This window comes from Rhinopithecus roxellana, chromosome 21 (genome assembly GCF_007565055.1).
Source record: "Rhinopithecus roxellana isolate Shanxi Qingling chromosome 21, ASM756505v1, whole genome shotgun sequence".
Classification (NCBI taxonomy): domain Eukaryota; kingdom Metazoa; phylum Chordata; class Mammalia; order Primates; family Cercopithecidae; genus Rhinopithecus; species Rhinopithecus roxellana.
Genome location: NC_044569.1, coordinates 33,909,126 through 33,931,038, shown reverse-complemented (window position 1 = coordinate 33,931,038; position 21,913 = coordinate 33,909,126). Strand labels below are relative to the sequence as shown.

The 21,913-nt window shown below is 41.4% G+C and overlaps 1 protein-coding gene across 1 annotated transcript in view; it reads left to right on the top strand.

Moving 5' to 3' along the window:
• The first annotated feature begins 529 nt into the window (after window positions 1–529).
• Window positions 530–21,913, top strand: part of FBXO15 (F-box protein 15) — a 73,852-nt gene continuing 52,468 nt past the window's right edge. The window contains exons 1-5 of the mRNA XM_010356699.2: window positions 530–687; window positions 8,041–8,151; window positions 12,772–12,876; window positions 17,970–18,212; window positions 19,021–19,230. Coding sequence (XP_010355001.2) covers window positions 572–687; window positions 8,041–8,151; window positions 12,772–12,876; window positions 17,970–18,212; window positions 19,021–19,230 — 785 coding nt within the window. The 5' untranslated portion in view covers window positions 530–571. The remainder of the gene's footprint in view (window positions 688–8,040; window positions 8,152–12,771; window positions 12,877–17,969; window positions 18,213–19,020; window positions 19,231–21,913) is intronic.

Below are 21,913 nucleotides of genomic sequence, written 5' to 3'. Positions count from 1 at the left end.
CGCACACGCTGCGCGTCCTTGGAGAGGCGGGAAAGCGGGGCGTTGGTGGGGGAATTGGTACCACAGAGCCTACGTAATTCAAGCGGGACTTGCAAAAGCCAAATTGGCAGTTACACATTACAGTGTTTTCCTGATCATTCTAGAGAAGGCTGTGCACAGTTGGAAATACTCCCTCTGACAGTGGTCTTTTACATTCCGCGTGGGCAAATGATTTCGTTTTTGCATTTCACTGTTTTCAGAAAAGCCGGACAATAAAGAGCCAGCAAGTGGAGATGAACGAGGCCGCTGCAAAGCAGGCACCGGTTTCCTATAACGGTTAAGCCGAGGACTTGCTTAGCGCCCTTGGTGGCAGAATGTAGAGGTGGGGAAGGAAGCCAGGGCTGGAAGTTTCTAGAATCCCGGTTTGTGAGCGGGTGTCTGGCGCGGTGCCGTCTGCGCACGCGCCAGCCAGCGGTACTTTTGTGAACTTGCGCATGGGCGTAAGGGGGTGTGGCGACGCGCGGGCGTGGGGGCGGTGCGTGCCCTCCTCGTTTCAGTCCTTGAGCGGTCCTGTGGTGAACTCCTCGTCTCCATGGCGACTGGACGCGGTCGGATCTTGCAGCAGCACTGGCTCGGCCTCCAGACGCTGCGCGGGCCCGGCAGGGGCGGTGGCGCGGCCCGGGGTCGCGCCAAGGCCTTTGGGTTCAGGTGACTGTAGGGCCTGCGGGTGGGGTCCGCTGGCGGGAAGCCCCTCACTGCGCGGCCCCACTCTCTTCACCGTGTATTTTATTCGTCCAGCTTGGCACAAGGCCCACGGCCCTCTTCAACGTGAGAAGGGTCTGGAAAGAACGACCAGAGGAAATCCTTTCTACCCTGCAATGTGGGGTTCCCTAAGTTGTGACACAAGTAGAGTAGCCTCTCGGGGAAATATTCTTTCTCGCGGCGCCTGTGGCCGGGGATAGGCTCACTTGCCAGGACAGGTGCAGGTCCAAGAGGTCGCTTCTCCGGGATGCGTGCCATAGCTTCACGTGTGCTCCGCCCCTGCCTTCGTATTTTCGCTCTTCTGTAACCAAGAATCTCACTTCGTCTTTTTCATTACCTTACAACTTAGGGAAGTAGAGTCTGCTCATCAAAACCTTACAAATTTACACCCTCATCCCCCAAGCAGATACCTCTGGCAGGCAGGTTGGTCTGGCAGGTGGGGGGTCAGCACTTTCTGCACCTCCAACATCAAGGCCAAGTTGCCATCTACATCACCAGATCTTGCTCAGCTCCTAGTCCCATTCTGCCTGTCTTCCTGTCTAAATGCAGGACCCTGTGGTATTCTTATTCTGCTCCCTAGAGGCTCGTCTCTCCATTTCTCTTGGGGTTTCCTGGAACGGAAGCATGGTCCTCTCCTACAGTGAGATAGAAGGCAATTTTGAAGACTTAGGAAAGGAGCAGGAGGCTGCATCTGCTTTCCAGAAGCATCTTCAGCGTGAAGAAGTAAAATGATCCAGTGCATCAGAAGTGTCAGCATGCATAATGGTACCTTATGAAATCCCTCTCATTATATCGTGAGCTGTTCCCTAGCTGTGTACCCATCTCTGCAGTTAGTTTACAGATGGAGGAATAATGCTAAGAATGGTTTACATTCTTGAGGATTATCTTTCTGCTTGTAAGACTCCTTGATTTATAAATATGGAAAGTCATACATATTTTGCCTTCTAATAAATCAATGGTGTATGTTTTAAGCATACAAAGGGAGTCTGTTACATACTAGTTGAACTACTTGTTTTTCCCCCCCGAATCTCCAGAACTATGTCCTCACTAGGTCTCCATTACTTCCACTTAACTGTTTTCAGAAGCCCAGCCCTGTTGCTTAGTGCTATGATAATAGTTCTTAATTGAATACCTATAATGCTAGACATACCACAAGCCTTGTCACAAATAGAATGGTGACGGTGCCTACAAAAATTATTTTATGTAGGAGAAAAAGCAGGAATTTAAATAGGAAATTTGAACTTTTAATAAATTTGCTGCTGTTACTAAAATTAGTCTTCACATAGTGCTCTACTGGAGGAAGCACAATGATTTTTATATGATGAATCTTATCCTTTGTAAGTTGAGTGAACTTCCTGGATTGATATAATTAGAGGGCCTGTCATTATGCCTGGAATGGGAACCTGCATTTCAAGCTGATTTGGAAATGTATGCATTATTTTTGGTAAAGAAAAGTCCACTGCCAAAAATAGAACGATTGACTATGGTCAAAGCGGGTGGTTATTTTAATGTCTCGCTGTGGAAAATTAGATGTTGTTAAGGAATCAGTGTTCCCTTTTTAACACAAAATGTGAATAACTATCACAGACTGTAAGAAGTGTAGCAGAAAGCATATTAAGTTGGCTTAATTTGTACCTGGTGTAATTTATTTGATTTGCCAGATATTTAAAATGAAGCACAGTCTTTAGGTTTTTAAAATATTGGACTTATTCAAAACTATCAGATAAAACCTATCACTTGAAAAAAAGTGTTTTCAAACTAAATTTATCTTGCTAAATGTATCAGTGTATATCTGCACTTAACCTTGTAGACATACAGATCTGTATAGAAACATAAATGGAACTTGCTGATTTGTTAATTCTGTGGCCCTTAAAAATGTGCAATTGGGGCTGGGCGCGGTGGCTCACGCCTGTAATCCCAGCACTTTGGGAGGCCAAAGCGGGCGGATCACGAGGTCAGGAGATCGAGACCATCCTGGCTAACACGGTGAAATCCCTGTCTCTACTAAAAATACAAAAAAAAAAATTAGCATGGGCGCGGTGGCGGGCACCTGTAGTCCCAGCTACTCGGGAGGCTGAGGCAGGAGAATGGCATGAACCCGGGAGGAGGAGCTTGCAGTGAGCAGAGATCGCGCCACTGCACTCCAGCCTGGGCGACAGAGTGAGACTCCGTCTAAAAAAAAAAAAAAAAAAAAGAAGTGCAGTTGGTTTATTTTATGGAGAGATAGAAATGTGTTTTCAATAGTGTTAAAAGGTACATTGATGAGATGTATGATCTTATATAAGACATGGTAAAGAGAGCTCTGACAGGACTTTAAGGAGATGGGGGATCTCAGAGACTGTCTTTGCTTCTAGCTGGTGACCTTAAGTCCCTTTAGTTGCCTTGTTAGAGCCTTAGTCTTCTAAACTGAAATGAGGGACTCAGTGAGATCCATTTTAATTGTGAAAACACAAAACAGCAAGAAATAAGCTTTGACGTTTTAAGTGTGAAAACGTGTTTGTAATAAAATAGCGTTCATCTTCCAATTCAATAAAGGATGAAGTGTCTTAAAGCACTTATATATTACCTTGTGCAGTGTGTATGACTAAGAAGTATTTGTAGAATTGACCTAACTAAGCCCTGTTCAATGTTTTAGTCAAAGATAGAGGCATATCCATTCGTTACTGAGTTAGGGTTTCAGATTAGGGAAAAGGATTTGGTACTTAAGAAAAATAACTGGTACCAAACAGGATTTATTTGCTTAATCATTATTTTAAACTATCTTTGAATGGGGAGAGTTACAGCATGATTTTGAGGAAGTTACTAAGATAATTTTATTTACATATATTTTATATGCATATATATTTACAAAACAGGTGACTTTATTTCATTGACGTTTTCACAGTAATCTTTCATAAATTCGGGACACACTTTACTGAAAAGTTAAGATTTTCAGTAAGAACTTGGTGGTGGATTAAGCCAGTATGTATTCTTGAAACATCTAAGCACCCTGGCACTGTGCTTTTCAAATGAGTAGTTGTAATGGGTAGGGGATACGTAGAGCATCTTCTTTGTCTGTGAAATCAACACAAAGGCTTTGGGAAAATGTTAAATAATTTAGCTGGTAAATAATATAATATATTTTTATGATAGGACAAAGATAAATTATTTGGTAGAATGCAATATTTGCTTTAATTTTTAAGATCAATTGGGAGACTTCTAAGAAGTTTTGAGGTTGCTGCAGACTGTACCCCCAGATTTCAGGGGACCTGGGTTCAATTTCTTTGCAGGGGTACTGTTGCTAGGAATGCCTTTGAGAACCACTGCTCCAGTCTCAAGGATTGTGCTGTCCAACTGTGATTCCCTGGCCTTCTTGTGCATGTGTCTCTTCGGTTTGAAATTAAAACAACACCCCCATCCCCCAACTTATTACGGATTCAATATGCTAAGAAAAATTAGAAAATACACGGAGTTATGCCCCCTAAATCCTCCCCATTTAAAAAGACCTTCACCAATAAAATTTGTAATCCTATGAATCAGATCTATTAAATGTTAAACCTTGGTCTCTTTGTATACATATATTTTCATTTCCTCTTAGAGAAATACAAAAATAAGTTTATGTATTAGGTTGGTGCAAAAGCAATTGTGGTTTTTGCTACTGAAAGTAATGGCAAAAGCCGCAATTACTTTTGCACCAACATAATAGTATCTACTGATATAACCTGCTTTCTCAGTTAGTTATACTGTTAGTGATTCAGCAGATATTTATTGAATGCTGCTTGCATGCCAGGCATATTGTGGGTGCTGCACAATCAGCAGTGACCAAACCCGTGCAGTATACCTGCCCATGTCATTCCAGCGATAGTAAGCAAGACAGACGGGTAAAATGTATAGTGATGGATGGTGATGTGTGCTAAGGAGAAAAACAGAGGAAGGGCACAAAATGCATGTGTGTGTGACAGAGGGTGGGGTGGGGACTGGATTGCAGTTTAAATAGAATAGCCAAGGAAGGTCTCAATGAGATGGTGACATTGTCGTCAATGGCTGGAGAAAGTGAGAGAGCAAGCCATATAGACACCTGGAGGACATCAGGGACCTATTTCTAATTCAACACTTAACCTGGGTTGAAAATCTGTATTTTAATTGACTAAAGATTGTTAACTCTGTGGAGGCCATGCAATTTAACCAATCCCTATACGGTTCTGAGTATTTTTTTTTTCCCCCAGTGCAGACAACTCTGAGATGGACATTCTTGAGTGAACTATCTGTGCACATTTCTAAAAGTGGAATTCCTGGCTTAAAAGAGCGTATGTGTTTTTTAAGGATCCCGGTTTCCAATATCAGATTTGGCTTTCCATAACGTTTGTACCACTGTGTCTTGTCTTACTGGTAGTAAATGAGGATGCCTGTTTCTTCGTAACATAGCCAGCATGAATCATCGTCATTTATTTGGTTTTTGCCAATTGCTAAATTAAAATTGATCCATCAGATGGATTTACTTTTCTTTGGTTCTCTTGGAAAGGCCTAGGGTAACAGTTTTTATTTTTCTGGCATCTTCTTGAGAAAATGCATAATGACAAAAAGCTGTTACTGATTCAGTAAGTAAGATATTTATTTACTATCTTAAATAAATTTATATTTGATGAACTACAAGAATATTTATGTTTGAAGTATATACATATAATTATTCATATGATGCTTAGGGTATGTGTGGACTCAGACTCTAGTACAGCCAAGCCCCACACTCGCATGGGGTTAAGAGTTACAGGTTTGGAGCGCCTGATAGGAATTGTTATTATTTGATGGAGGAATGATAGAAATTCCCTTTATTCAAAGCTTAAGTGTTAGAATCCTCTGTCAATTGTAGGTATTTTATCTTTGAATATGTAGCATAAGTCAATATAGACTTTATAAGAATAATAACCATTTAAAAATAAGTCATGCTTTTAAATAATTTTAGAATGTATTACAAATTTTGTTTACTGTGTTGACTAGTGACAGTAAACCAAGTGTATTATACCTTCTAAAAGTTATCTGTGTCCACCTGGAACCCCAGGATGTGACTTTATTTGGATATAGGGTCTCTGCAGGTGTAATTAGTTAAGATGAGGTTATACTGGATGAGGGAGAGTCCTAAGTGCAATATGAATGATATCCTTATAAGAAGAGGCACAGAGACAGATATGCCCAGAGGGAAGGTTGCTCTGTAAAGATGGAGGCAGAGATTGGAGTTATGCTGACACAAACTAAGGGATACCAAGGATTTCTGGCAACCACCAGAAAAAGGAATGATCCTCCCTAGAGCCTTCAGAGGGAGTGCGGCCCTGTTGACAACATGAGTTTTGGACATCTGGCTACTAAGACGTGAAACAATACATTTCTGTTGTTCTGAGTCACCCAGTTAGTGCAGGCAGTCTTAGGAAACGAATGCAATTAGAACACGATATTTTACTTCTGATTACTATTTTAGGACTACATCAATGGAGCCCAAGCTTTTCTCCTGTGGAAATCTGTGTTTAAACAAAATTTCCAACAGAAGTACAAAAATACATAACACAGGCAGAATGATCTGATTAAAGGAAGAGAGGGTATTGCAAAAATTTCCAAATTAGCATTTCTTCCTGTCATTTCTCCCTGTCCTCCTGCCCTGCAGAGCACAGATTGAAAACAATTGGCTAGAAAGTCATATAAGACCAAAAGTACATTAAGCACCTTTTACTGAAGCTGGAATGGAAAGGCATGTGGAGGCAGCATTTTTTTTCCTTGGTGCATTTTTACTCTTCCAGGATCTGGAAGAGTTTATCTTATGCAACTTCTTCTTTGTTGAGATGCCAGTGGGGCAGCTGATCACTAATATTCGTGGAGGGCCTACCCTGTACCAGCTACTGTGCTTTTTTCTAGAGAGAAAGATCTGCAAAGGGAAGAGGAATTTACTCTGTGGCTGCTTGGAAGCATGTGGGGAATTGTGCCTGTTGAGCAGGGCAGGCAGGTGCCAGTGGGTGCTTTGAGTGCCAACTGACATATGCATATCATGATGCTGTCTTGCAGTAGGCTCCAGGCTGCACTATCACGTGGCCAGCTGAGGCCTAGGGCAGGGGCTCCTTTTTCACCACTTGTGTCATCTAATAGGTTGTGCTTAGAGTTGAGGGTCATCCTCTGTTAAGACCAGTTGTGTGTGGGTTTCATACTTCAGCTTTCTTCCAAGTTCTTAGGACACCTCTGTTTTGCTCCCAATTGTTGCCCTCCTCTATGAATGTTCTTTCAAATATATCTGGGGAATTAACCTGGTATGAAAAACTGAGGGTGGTTAAACTGTCACTGCACAAAATACATATTTGAAGCAATGGTGTTGGTGAACTGAGCGTATACGTAATGTACCTTCTAGGATTTAGCCACTTCTCAAATAGCACACCTAGAAGGAGGTGCGTCAATAACCAATACCTGTGTGTTGTACTTTGCTTAAAGCAGAAGCTTCCAAACCTTTCCTAGAGAAATAGTGTAACCACTCGTGACTCTCCGGGTGTGCTGTTGCCTAGACATGGAGGCTGTGAGCGGTATGATTTTCTGGTGTTTCGGATTCCCTCAAGGTGCTGTTGAGTACTGCTGGTTTTGAGGACTGATCTTAATAAAATTTATTTCAGGAACCTCTGAAAAAGACTCACTGCATAAAAATATTATACACTATTTCATTGAATCTATAAAACCATTGAATCTAAGATGTACTACTGTTTTCTGTACCACCAAAATAAAAAGATGGCCAGTGAGGTTAAAATGTAAAAGTTTGTGGAAGAGTATTTGGTAGTTCGTCTATGACTGCAAAAACTGGAGTTGGAACCCTTAAAGATCAGAAAAGTTGTAGATTATGTTGACAGTTCTAGATCACTAATTTCAAGTTTTTTTTAAAAAAAAAAAAAAAAACCTTTAGTGGTTTCTCTTATATCCAAATTGGCCAATCAGTACACTAACTTTATCCTTTTTGTTTCCATTAAATTATCTGATAGCACCTCTTTGACATGCTGAAAGCCTATAATGAGAGCATATATTTCTAAACCTTAGGGTGAAAGCACATCAGAGTAAGTACGGTCTTCAGGTTTCCTTACCAGGACACTAAAGGTTTCACTGTCTCTTCTTTCCTTCTCCCTCCCTTTCTTCCTTACTTACCATCTTTCCTTCCTCCATTCCTTTTTTTCTTTGCAGAAATGGAGTTTTTCAATGAGTAATCTTTGGAGTTTATGAATCCTTTGGAATTCTGTAGAAGGGAATAGATAATTCACCTCCTTTGATGATTACATAATTTGAATTTCCCACATTTACTTTCAGAAAGGGGCCAGGGGTCAAGTTTTCTGCAGGCTCTGCTGCCCTGAGGTGCCATGCCAGAGGTGGACGGCAATGGGAGAGCTCTTTCTCCTGCTGTTCTGGGTTCCTGGATGGGTAAGTAGCAGAAGTAGACTGTCACTTTTGGGGGCCTCTAGGCATGGGGTTATTAGAGAAAGTTATGATGCTGTATATACCAAGTTGCTATTTTGAGCTTGCTAAGAATAGGATTGTGTGGGAAGACAGTACAGCATGGAGCGTTTCATGAGTCATGGGCCTGTCACCACTATCCTTATGAGATGAACTTTATGAAACGAAACTTCAAGAAGTGACAAGTAAATTGAATTTTCCTTTTATTAAAATGTTCTTCAAAAATATTCACTTTTGAGTTGATAAAGACCCTTGAAAAAGGAGAAAGAAGATTAAAGTGTGTTTTCCTGAAAGCTCAAGAACTCTGTTCATTTCTCAGCTTTCAACATCTGGGAGCCCATTTGCCACGGCAAGATTCTGTACTGTGACCTTCAGCACCAAGATCCACAGAAGCTTTAAAAAATTATTATGTGTAATTGATGCTCAGAAGTCCATAGATTTGTACTGTAGTAACATTTATGGAACACCAATTATATGCTAAGCATTGTGGGGAGCCCGAAAGCTTGAGATGATCGCAGAGACATTTTACACTGCAGGAAGCTAGGCCCACGTAGTCTGCATATTGCAGAACTGTGTGATTCAGACATAAGTTGCCTGATTTCAAGTTCTGGGCTTTTAACACTGTATCATAGCTAGCTCAGCTAACAATGTATGTATTTGTATACAAATTTCAGTGTGTTTTAAAAAAGAAAAAGCAAAATGGATTTTTAATTCAGGTCATTAATTTCAGCTTAAAACCCTATGCTCTGGGAATAGGCTGTTTTACAGTCATCTGATATGAGAAACGGAGCAAATATTCATTTGGTTAGTCCATCTATTAAATATTTGAGGACCTGCTCTGTAGCAGATACCATTCTTGGTACTGGGACACAAATGGGGAGCCGCTCACGTGTTCTCACGAAGCTGGTGGTTAGTCGGGGAGGCAGATTTAAAATACAGTGAGTTGGGATACCTGTTATCAAGAAAACAAATGGATCCCCAAATCCAGAATAATGGGGTGGCGTGATAAAGAAAGACTTATTTGAGGAGGTGCATTTAAGATGAGAACTGAACACTGAGATTCGAGAGCTGTGAGAGGAGCTTGCCAGTGAGGGGAGACCAGAGGTGTGGTGGGGGCTCCAGATGCTACAGGAGCAGTGTGGGAGTGGGGTAGCCTATCAGGCTTGGCTACCAGGCTCTGGGGAAGTGGGTGGATGTCATGTAATTTCCCAGATTATCTTGTTTACTTACTTACCTCTCTTCTCTAGAAGTAGGGAAGATGCAGAGACACAGGCAAGTGGCAGATATATTTGGAGGCATAGCTGACATGGTTCGTTTATGAATTAGATGTAGATGTGAGGGGGAAACAGACAAGTAGGAATCCGAAGCTGTTGGCTGAAGCAGTAGCACAGATTGAGGTGCTGTTAGCTGAGATGGAAGAGAGGTGGGGTCGAGGCAGAAGAGAGGGCCGTGATGGTGACTTTGGACTGGTTACAGCTGAGGTGTCTGGGATGTGTTCAAAGGAGGATGCCAGATGGATTATGGATGTGTCAGTCTGGCTCAGCATGAGGCCGGGTGGGGTCAGCAGTCACGGAGCTGGATGAGGTGCTTAGGGAAAGAGTGGGGATGGGAAGGCAAAGGTGACTCAGGAGCAAGCTTGGAAGACCCAGGGCAGTGAGAACCAACCAAGCAGGCCAGAGAAGAGCCCTGAGGTCCAAGAAATTGAGGAGAGGCTGTGTGTGAAGCAGAGGAGGAGACAGCCTGAAACACAAGAGCAGTCAGTGACCTGCGGCCTGGGGAGGCAGGGGGAGGAGGCAGCAGGGCATGGTGGCCTCTCAGAGCTGTTGCAGGTGAATGCAAGGGAAGGGGCTGGCCACTCATTTTCATATTTGTGTGTGTTCTATTCCACACTGAAATGTAAAAAGCAAAAAAGTAGGGGGCATGGAGGTGGAGGCAACAGGTGTAGACAACTGTTTTGTTTTCTTTTGTTCTTTCCTAGAGCTTGGCAGTGCGAGGGAGCCTAGAAATTAGGTGGTGGCTCCAGAGAGATCGGGGTGGGGAGAAGCAAAGGAAGAGTGTGGTTTCAGGATGAGAGATTCAGGGCGGTTCAGAGGCTCATATCAACAGTGTGGAAGAGGGCGGCAGGAACCGGAGACTGAGGTCCTTGTGCAGAACCCGTGAGGACTTAGAGCACAGGTGCTTGGATGCAGGGAAGTGAGCGTTCTCCATTGGAATGGGGAAGACAGTGAGGAAAACAGGAATATTGGGATAGATCCACAATATGAAGCAGGGACAAGGACGTGTTCACATTTGAATTCCCACAGTACTGAAAATGAACACGCACAAATTAACATTCTCAGGGAATCTCGTTGGTTCAAAGCAGTTTCTTTGTTCTACATTTTGAACTTATTTAACGGTCCTGCCTCTCACCTGCCCTTTCCCTTATCTCCCTATCATCCTCTCTCCTTACCCCATACAAAGTGAAATAACTAGAATCCAACAGAAAGTAATCCAATATGGATATAAACATTGATTGTACCAGGTTAGAAGAAATTGTTTGAAAAATGGTTAAGAAGGTATTCTATCTCCACTGTCTTAACTATAAAGTAGAGATTTTCTCCTTTTGCTGGGACACAGGGAAACCCCCTTTTCATTAGGTTATTTCAGTGGGGAGGAAGGTGAAAACCTGCTGAATGCCTGTCTTGAGTGGGATTTTATTCCAGTTAAATAATTCTGGTAGTTGCTGGATACTTTTCTGAAATGTCGTTAAGCCCAGCTCTGTGTGTGTGTGTGTTTTTATTGTACTGATTTAAAAAATAATAGGAAGTTTTGTGAAGTAGTTAAATCAAAATATGAAAATTATATGCAATGAATAATCCAAATGGTCACAAAAATGTTTTCTTGCAACTTTGCTGTCTCTAGCATTCGAGACTTTTTCTCAATGAAAGTATCTAATTTATTGACTCTGAATGGGAGGGGTTTTATTTGGGGGACTGATTTAATTAATGCTTAAGCAAAGCTTTTTGTTTAAACTCTCAGAACGTCTCTGGTTAACTGTAGCTGGGGCTCTGAGCAGTGGGGACATTTACATGGTGATACATATCCAACAGGCATGGCGTTAACTGTCTTTTTTCTGAGAATCTGCTTTATTCCTTCTCAGTATTATCGGGATTATGGGACTGATAACCTGTAACCTGATTTTCTTGAAAAAGAAACAAATTTAAAATCATAACAATCACAAGTAGACAGTATGGGCAAGCCCTTTTAAATTGGACAAAAGATTTCTCCCCTTACTCCTTTATCCCTAGAACTGCCCGCCACCAACCCTTGATACAATCTGTGGTAGCTCTCTTGCCCTTGTCACCTGCCCTTTTGCTGAAGATTCATAGAGGCACACTCCTGACTTCTTGGCACTAGTGATACTTTCTAGTCACTTTCAGATTATTACTGTGTTTTGTAGAATTTTGAAGTCATAGAAATAGGTGGAATATTGAGACTGCATCTCAATATCATATTCAGGCATACAAATAAAACAGACACTTCAGAAAAAATGTATGACCCTTGGTGTCTCCTTGAAGCCCCAGAGGAAGCAGTCAAAAGCCCAAGGGTGCTCAGAAGGCGGCGCCTGGGATCGGTGTGGGCGAGGCCGGAAGAAGCTGGTATTTCCCGTTATACTTTTCTGGGGAAAGGGATTCTGTGTTTTCTTATTAATACCTACGAATATGTTCTCTGATTCTCTTTATCTCACTAAAGAGACATACGTCGTTTAGTCCAGGTTTGGTGGTCAACACGGTGAACTGCACAAAAAATAAAAAAATTAGCCAGGTGTGGCAGCTTGTGCCTGTAGTTCCAGCTGCTAGGGAGGCTGAGGTGGGAGAATGGCTGGAGCCCAGGAGTTCAGGACTGCAGTGAGCCCTGATCATGCCACTGCATTCTAGCCTGAGTAACAGAGCAAGACCCTGTCTCTACAAAAATAATAATAAAAAAATACATAGTTTCATGGGGGACACTGAAATTCTGCCTGTTGATTCACGGTGTGTGAACATGATTAAAATGCTGAGGAAGTTAGCTCTTCCAACCCTTCACTCTATTTATGGTTTATGTCATGAGAATTAGAATAACCAGAAAATTTCTTTTTCTTTTTTTTTTCTTTTTTTTTTGAGACGGAGTCTTGCTCTGTCGCCCAGGCTGGAGTGCAGTGGCCGGATCTCGGCTCACTGCAAGCTCCACCTCCCGGGTTCCTGCCATTCTCCTGCCTCAGCCTCCCGAGAAGCTGGGACTGCAGGCGCCACCACCTTGCCCAGCTAGTTTTTTGTATTTTTTAGTAGAGACGGGGTTTCACCGTGTTAGCCAGGATGGTCTCGATCTCCTGACCTCGTGATCCGCCCGTCTCGGCCTCCCAAAGTGCTGGGATTACAGGCTTGAGCCACCGCACCCAGCCCAGAAAATTTCAATAAATAATTGAAGATGAGGGTACAGTTTGCCTTTTGTACAGGAGTCTGTCTATGGCTTTCTATTTAGAGATGAGCAGCTAGTTGTTTTCTAGGCAATCTGTAGATTAAGCCCTGGTCCACTCTGGTGATTTTTTTCCTGTTTCTGTTTTTGCAGAATGCCTTCAGAAATCTTGCTGAAGATATTTTCCTACTTGGATGCTGTGAGCCTGCTGTGTGCTGGATGTGTGAGCAGGCGCTTTTATCATCTAGCCAATGACAAGTAAGAAGAAATCCACGTCTGTTATGTTTTGATGACAGTTTGATGGAAGTCAGGAAGATTAGTAACTTTTTAACCATTTTTAAGAATTTAAGGGAATTCAGGAGTATTTTTGCACACCAGTGGAAATGTCGAATGCTTTAACTATGAAATTTTCAAATATTTGCATTTATATGCTTAAATGAATATACTTTGCATGGAACAAAAAAAATCAAAACTTGTTATTGCTGTAGCTGTTAGAGAATGCAGCTTCAGGTCTGTTGTCAGGAGGTCTTGGCTGTGTTCCCCACAGAATCAGACCTAATCACAGAGTCTCAGGCAGCACTGCAGGGACCTGCTGGCTTTGATCCTGGCGCTTCGTTCACAGAGCAGAATGAGTGCTCTCTGCTGATGGCCAAGCAGATCCTAAAGAAGGAGAAAGAAGAGGCTAAGTTAGGTGTACTTAGCTTCTCCTCCCACACATGCCAATCAAGTTAACTTACTCTGTGGGGAGAGCAAAATGGACAGAGAGTGGTCAAGACTGTCCTCTCCTGGAGGCTGTACCCTTGGAAGCAGGGAGCCAAAAGAGAGGGGTTCGCCTGTGGTCATCTGGGCTTGCAGGGGACAGATCTAGGAAGGAAGGGGAGAAGCCTCTGCTTCTGTCTGTCACTGTAATCTTAGCCTGTATCTCAGAATTATATCTTGGAGGGAGAGGTGGTGAAATCTTCCTTTCAGTGAGGGTTTCGTGGCCTACAACAGAATGTCTTGGCTTTTTAGGCCGCTCTCTCATTCAGCATCAAAAGACCAGACAAATATTGTTCCTACGTAGAACCTACATGTCAGCTGGGGAAATCAGCAGGATGAGAGGGACTGCAGGTTTTAACTGGTGGTTTTGTTTACTAGGTAAGGAGATGGAGAATGGCAGAAGGAGGGCTGTCATATTAGTTAACCCTGGAACATGGTGGACAAGAATGTCATTTGGTGCAGTGGTTCTCAAATGCCATCCAGAGAAGACTACGTGTGAACCACCTGGGAAAGTTTAAAAAATTTCCATCCCTAGTCTGCATTTCTAGAGATTATAATTTAGTGCTTTGAAATCTGTATTGAAAAATTCTCTGGCTGGGCGCGGTGACTCACACCTATAATCCCAGCACTTTGGGAGGCCGAGGCAAGTGGATCACGAGGTCAGGAGATAGAGACCATCCTGGCTAACATGGTGAAACCCTGTCTCTACTAAAAATACAAAAAATTAGCCGGGCATGGTGGCGGGCGCCGGTAGTCCCAGCTACTTGGGACTTGGGAGGCTGAGGCAGGAGAATGACGTGAACCCGGGAGGCGGAGCTTGCAGTGAGCCGAGATCACGCCGCTGCATTCCAGCCTGGGTGACAGAGCGAGACTCCGTCTCAAAATAAATAAATAAATAAATAAAAAATTCTCCAGGTCATACTAATGAATAGTCAAGTTCTGAAATGACTAATCTAGTCCATCTTTGATGTTAGGTATATGCCACTTAAGCGAGGAACTCAGAATAAGCCCTCAGATCTCATTAAAGCTGTCCTCAACCACTGTCGTACTCTGAAGAGGACATACACTGTTCCCTAGTTGGAAAGGTGATTTTTCTTTTAATTTAAAGAGGTGTTTCCTGTATGGAAGAATGTCTGTCTGTCTATGTCAGTACATGCACACACACACACACACACACACACACACACACACACACACACACAATCAATGAATGAACTAATAATGTTCTTCACAGTAGTTACACAATGAATTAGAGCATTTTCTACATTTCCTTTTCTTAATGATTGTTGTAGTTTACGTAGTTGAGATTTATTTGTTTCACCAAGCCTCATGTTGAAATTTGATCCCCAGTGTGGGAACTGGGGCCTAATGGGAGCCGTTTGGGTCATGGGAGCAGATCCCTCCTGAATGGCTTGGTGCCTTCCTTGTAGTTCTTGCTCTAGAGCTGGTTGTTTAAAAGAGCCTGGCAGACCTCCCTTCCTTCTCTCTTGCTCACTCACTCCATTTCTCTCTCTCTCTGCCATGTGATCTCTGCACAGTTGGCTTGCCTTGGTTTTCTGCCATGTGTAGAAGCTTCCTGAGGCTTCACCAGAGACAGATGCTGGTGTTGTGCTCCTTGTACAGCTTGCAGAACTATGAGCCAAATAAACCTCTTTGCTTTACAGATTACCCAGCCTCAAGTATTCCTTTGTAGCAATACAAAGAGACTAAGACAATGATCTAATAAGAGATGAAGGTGCTCACTAAAAGAAAGCACAGCAAGGCATTTTTCAAGGAAGGAGTCAACCAAATGTCTGAAACTGTAGCATTCTGGGGGGTTCCCACTTTATTTAAGGGTAGAATTCAGACTCTTCAGATAAGCTGATAAATTGTATATTTCTTAGTTTCTTTACTGTCTCCGCTCTTAACTTCACCTGCATGGTGAAGAAACCAGGCCTGGAATCAGATTTGGAGCACAGCTGTAGTGATGTTTTTTGCATACTTTTAGTATTACTCATGTGCCCTCCTCACTTTCTTGAAAGTTGCCATTTGGAAGTATGAGCTTCTGATGAAATTGCACTCACATTTCTTTTCTTTTTCAAAGGATATATTTAATTGTGCTAAGTTGAATTGCACTTTTTAGGTCCTGTTAAAGGACCTAAAGAGGCATAGTCTGACTCTTAAAGTCAACTTCTGATCATGAAGTCAGACTACAGAAAAGGATGTGTGATAATTGAATGAGTAATCAATATGTGTTTTTGAAAAGTTTATAGTGTATTCTAAGCATTGCTTCTGAAGAGAGGGCAAGCACACATAGTGTAGCGAGTTACACTCTGATGACTTGTGGGCAGGCACGCTTGAAGGGCAGGGGGCTCCCCGGTGTCCCATCCCAGGGGGGGCTACTCTCTTCTGCATGAGCCCTGGTCTCTACATGGGAATAACAAGGATGTGTGGATGAGGTGGCATCTGGTTTATCACAAGGGGGATTTATTTGCCATGTACTCTGGCAAACACTATTTATCTGAACATTAAATTGGCCCCATTTTCTAAACAATTTGGTTGAGTTTCCCTGACCCTGTTGGTAGTTATATTGGATAAATATGCTCTTGTCCTCGAATCTGACTAGGCCTTCTAACAGGATAGAGCATTTGGGGATCAAGAAGTAAATATGTTTGGGTTTTTGAGACTGTGAAAGGCATCTGAACCTTAACATTTGTGTATTATAAAAAATCAAGGGGAACCATCTGCAATATAAAATGTTTTTACTTAGGTTCATTTACAGTAAGTAATATATGATCATGTGTGTGAACATAGTTCATCATAGGAATGTTAGGTGTGGTTATTGTTACGAACTGCATGTGGAGTTTATGCTGTGATTCCCATCTCTGCAACAGTGTTTGTTTTTGCAGTTGGTAAGTGCTAACACATGTAAAAATAGTATCAGAGGTTGTTTAGATAGTGCTGATGTGAGGAATTCAAGGCTCCATAAAGGTCCTGCTAAAGGAATACTTACATAGAGTGAAATGCTGAGTAAAATAAATGTGAAGAAAACACAAGCAAGCTTTTATGCAAAGGAAGTTTTAAAAGTGTCTATTCAAAGGATTTTGGTGAAACATTTTCAGCTTTACTTAAATATACTCAACTCATCATCACATTGCATCTATCCGCTTACATAGGAAAGTCTAGAAATTTCTGAATTGAAAACACTGACACTTTAATATAAAAGCTGGGCATGAAGTGATTTTTCGGATTTTTCAGAGTGAGAAATGACTTGAGAAACCCACACTAGGAAGAGAATTCAACCAGGGTCTGACTATGTGTGAGCTTGCATTTGTTGGGAAGTCCATGTAATGTCTGAGTCAAGGAGGTGGCGTTCTGAAGTCATGTGTTTAAGAAATGGTCCTTTTCTGCTGCAGTTAAGGAAATAGTTTTGCCTCCCCAGTGCACCCAGGCTTATCCCCAGGGGTCCTGCTGCAATTCAGGACCACCGCTCTGTGGGAGAATCACTTTCTCCCTGCAGCCTCCAGGCCATTGACTGCTTCATCCTATGCTGCTCTGAGTAGTAATGTGGAGACATAAATGAGCAAATCATTAATATTTAAAATGCAAAGTTTGCCTTTCAGGTAAGGAATTGATTTTAATCCCTGACTCAGTTTTCCCCGTGTCTTTCTTCTCTTTCCTGGTGGTGGTGGAGAGTACTGGCTGAGAGGGAGGAGCCCTCAGGCCAGCTCACTGCCACCACTCATGGGGCTTCTCCCGGCCTCTTAGTAGAGATGAGTGAAAGGAACAGACTTTGAGTCAGAGCTGAGTTTGAATTCCCACATTGAGGCTTATTGACTCTCTGAATTTGGTGAGCTTATTCAGTTTCTTTGACCCATTTCTTTGTGATTGAAGAGGTAGTGAAACCTAGGTGATAACAGTGTGAGCTATGGTTCAGATCCCAGCTTCACTATACACTTGAGTACACATACCTGGGCCAACTCACCTTGCATCTGAGCCTCAGTTACAGCATCTATGCAGTGGGAACAGGAATACCAGCACCTCCTGGTTTCTTTGTGAGGAATAAATGAGTAATGTATAATACATAAAGTGGTTAAACAATGCTTGACATGTAGTAAGTTTTGAAAAAACTTAACTATTGTTTAGTTGTTACCATTAAAACTCTTCACTTTTTTTTCCTCCTTGTGAAAGCCTATTCCTTGTTGAAAGTTAAAAAATAGCAAAAAGAATGTACAATTCCATTGTTCCCTATTGAAATTTCTTGGTGTGTGTACATACATCCTTTCTGATCTTTTAAAAAGCATGTATATATTTAAAAACAAGAATCATATTACATATACTTTCTGTTACTTTTAAAATAATAGATTTCCTATTCCACTACTGATCTAAGGGGGCAGTGGTTTTTGGTGGTGTTTTTGGTGGTGTTGAGTTTAAAACACTAAATCTGAAACTGCAACTCACTTTAACAGATGAACGTTCAACTGTAAATATTCAGCTTGACTTATTCATGGAATTGGATTATTTGAGAATATTATGCATCTCTAATTTGATATATTATGACTAAGGTAGGTGACAGTGTCTCTTAGTTAACATATTTCCTCTTTTCCCTCCAGTTTTATTTGGATCAGAATCTACTCAACTGCTTTTTCACCTACAAGATCAAATTGGAAAGTTAATTCAGTAGAGAAGATAGCTGTGTCTGTGAGCTCTCTGTCAGTTCAGGATAAAGAAGCTGGTTATTGGAAGAAAGAATATATCAGAAAACAAATAGCATCTGTAAAAGCCGCGCTAGCTGACATTCTCAAACCTGTCAACCCTTACACAGGCCTTCCAGTTAAGACCAAAGAGGCCCTCAGGTATGCAGTGTGTTCCAAAAGAGAATGATGGCATCAGCTCAAAGTATCGTGTACATAGGACATATGTGCAATTTAGATTGTGTGGGACCATCTCTAGTATTTTTGTGTGTTTTGTGCATCTATAAAATATGTCACATTTTCCTATTCCACATAGCCTTCTGCATCTGCCAGTTCAACCAATTGCAGATCATAAGTATTGGTGGGGACGGGGGGCGGGGGGAACCTGAAACAATAATACCAGTATAAAATACAAATAAAGCCAGTACATTATACATAGTAACAACAGTTTGCACAGCATTTACATTGTATTAGGTATTATGAGTAATCTCAAGATGATTTAAAGAATACGGGAGGAGGTGCTTAGGTTATATGCAGATACTATACCATTTATATAAGGGATTTGAACCTCCACAGATTTTGGTATCACGGGGGTCCTAGAACCAATTTCCTGTGGAGACAGAGGGATAACTAGCAAATAGCCTAAAGTTTTAATGAAAAGCACAAGTAACTGACTTATCTCTGCTGTAGTACAGTGAGAATGTTCAAGGTCTCTTTTCTGGGCAGAATCTTTGTCTTATTTATATATTGCCAGTATCTGGAAGATCATGGATGTTCAGTGGGTGTTAGGTGAGGAGAAAAAGTCTGGAGAGAGTACTATTGTTGAAATGAAAATTGAACTGGGCATGTTCTGAGAATTTTGACTTTGGATTTTGAGGAACTAGATCCTTTAGAGAAGATATGTGAAATTGCCTGTAGCATTTTTTTTTTCCAATGAGGCAAACATTGTTAGTTTTTTTTCTTTCTCCAGAATGTTTGGTTTAGGTTGGGCAATTATACTGAAAGAAAAAAGTGGAAGAGAATATATCATGGAGCATGTTGATCTTTCCGTAAATGATACATCAGTTACTGTTATATGGTATGGCAAAAACTGGCCGTGCCTAGCATCATTGTCAACCTTAGATTTATGTGGTGTGACACCAGTTTTTATGGACTGGTATAAAACTCCCACCAAACATAGGTAAGTACCAATCAGCAGAACTGTTGAGTGAGAGCATCTTATGTGTAAATACTACTTGGCATTACTTTTGTAATTAAAAAATAAGAGCAGTGTTTTTAAATTTTATCACATATTAAATGTACATTCTGCATTACTGTAGAAGAGGAAAATAATGCATTTTATCACATTTCTGATTAGGTCTAAATTTAAGTTCCTCATATCTTGGTTGTCTTTAATGGTAGGGAATGATATTCTAGTTAACAACATTTCCTGAATGATTGATGGCTAACCTTTGAGGTTTTTCATTTTAACCATCTTAACAGAAAGATATGTGGTATCTTCCTTCTTTAGTAAATGGAATACTAATCAGAGTCTAAATATGAGGAAACCAAGTCATAATGATCAGTTATTTTGTCTGCCTTCTGTTGAACTTACTAGATATGTGATCTTGTGCAAGTAACTTACTCTTTCTGTGTCTCCATTCTCTCCTCTCTGAAATGACATGATCGTTATACTGGCATAGTATTTAGCATATATGACTGCAGTGAATAAGACTGATCAAAATATATCACTGTAGAATGTGTAGATCAGCTAAGTGTGCAGCACATGGGTAATGCTTAGTGAGCCCTTTACTATTCTGTTGTCAGGTGGCTTTGCACTGAGTCCATATTCACTATGAGGCTGTCATCTGCCTTTCTGAGCAGCTCTCTCAGGCTCTCTTTTTCATCATTGATTGCTTCCTCCTGAAAGCTGGATTATGGCATGCATAGCATCCTCATCTCTGGAGCAAGCTAGCATAGCTTTATATAAGATATATTGCAAATATAAAGGTAATACCTGCCTTCTTCCACATTGGTTTCCTGCCCTCCCAGTTCCTTCACTGTCTCAGTATTCTTTGACTTTTCAGGAGTATTTACCATGTCGTTTTCTTACCGTCCTTGCATGCTGCAGTTGCACCCATTGGTTTCTCTCCTGTCTGTCCTTGCTATGGAGGATGCTGTGATATCTGACATTAGTGCCTGCCGTCTCCATGGAGGGACAGGGTTCTTTCATGGTTTCCCTGGATACAGACACTTTTTTTTTTCTTTTTCTTTTTTTTTTTTGCAGCTCTGTAACTGGGGACCCTGTTTTTGGCTCCTCTCCATGGCACCTGCTCTTTGAGCATTGTTTTAGTGATTACTGAGCTCTCTTTCCATGCTCTGGATGTAAGACTATTCAGACCTGTTGGTGCTGGCAAATCCAGGTTTTATTGTACTCTAAAAATATTCTTGATGTTATGACAAAAAATGAATTATTTTTCCTGAATATATTACAGAGGATACTTTGGAAACAGTTACCTTTTTTAAAAATTGTACTTTTATTTGGATAAATCTTTGAAATTTCTTGTGGTGTCATGAAGGAAGTCAGCTTTTTCTAATGTGGTAATTAGACTTTATGCATTTCAAAATTGCGTTTGGAGAATAAGTCCACAAACTGTACTAGTTTTGCTAAACAGTATGTTACTTGGCATATCATGAAATGTTGTTTACAGATATTAGGACAAAATGGCTAACACGAATTCAAATGATCCTGAAGAATTAAGTTAAATGGATAATGTTGAGTTATAAAGCTCAGTTAAAGACAGTATTTCCCTGAATTGGTCATCAAGGTCAGAAGTAATAGATACTACATACTGCCAAGTGCTAGAGTTCATTGGGAAAATTCATTTGATGTAATTTATTTCCATGGGACTTCAATGGACTTCAGCCAGCCTTTGATAAGCTGTGATAAACAAAACTAAAAGTGTTTTTTAGGAATTTGTTTTGATCGGCACTTTTATTGCAAGTTTGTAAATGAATGCTTTCATCATGCAGGAATATAAATCCTTGTATGCATCTATGTGACAGCCAAGAAGAGACTTTGTGATTTTATTTGGGTCTTTCTTGTTTCCTCTATGAGAAGTTTTTCAACAACAGTGAAAGCCTTATTGATGTAATTTGGATTCCCCGGTAGTTTATACCTTTCTAGTCAGACTCTCAATTTTCTTCCTTGCCAGCATTTTCTGCTCTGCAGCTTGTGCTCTTCCACCCTAAGTTTGTGAGAACTGTTGGGGAGACGTCAGCCTTAGTTTCTGTGTCTGTGGCTGTAAGGCCAAGCACATGAGGACTCAGCACATTCTCAGAGTCTATTTAATAAGTACCTCTACAGCCAGATTTTCAGAGAAGAAGGTTTCTCACATCCCCACCCAGCTGCCTCTATTCACATTAATGATACTAGCAGGGACTGCTGTTTATTGAGCACCTGCCCCATGCCCTGTGCTCTCGTCCCCACTGAGCAGGATGGTGATTTCATACACGAAGAACCAGCCTGTGATAGTCACAAAGTCACTGTGGGTTGAAGCTAAGGTTTTACCTCAGGTTTCCCTGACTCCATGGTGAGGTTCCTGACCCTGCATTTATCCTCCTCCAAGTGTATTCTGCATATGCTGGGTTTATTTCTAATTTCTACATCACACACGCTCACCGACCGTCTCTCCTTACCCAGTTGTGGTTCTCTGCACAAGAAGTTGTTTTGAAAAGTTGAACATGGGACTAGGGTCATGTGGTAGCTGCAGATCTGGTTTTGATGCCTCACAGTCTCTTCCGCTTTGAAACAGGACTGCAGCTGGTGTCCTTTTTAACTTGCTTATTTAATGTACCTTTGAATACCTATTGCCTGCTGACTG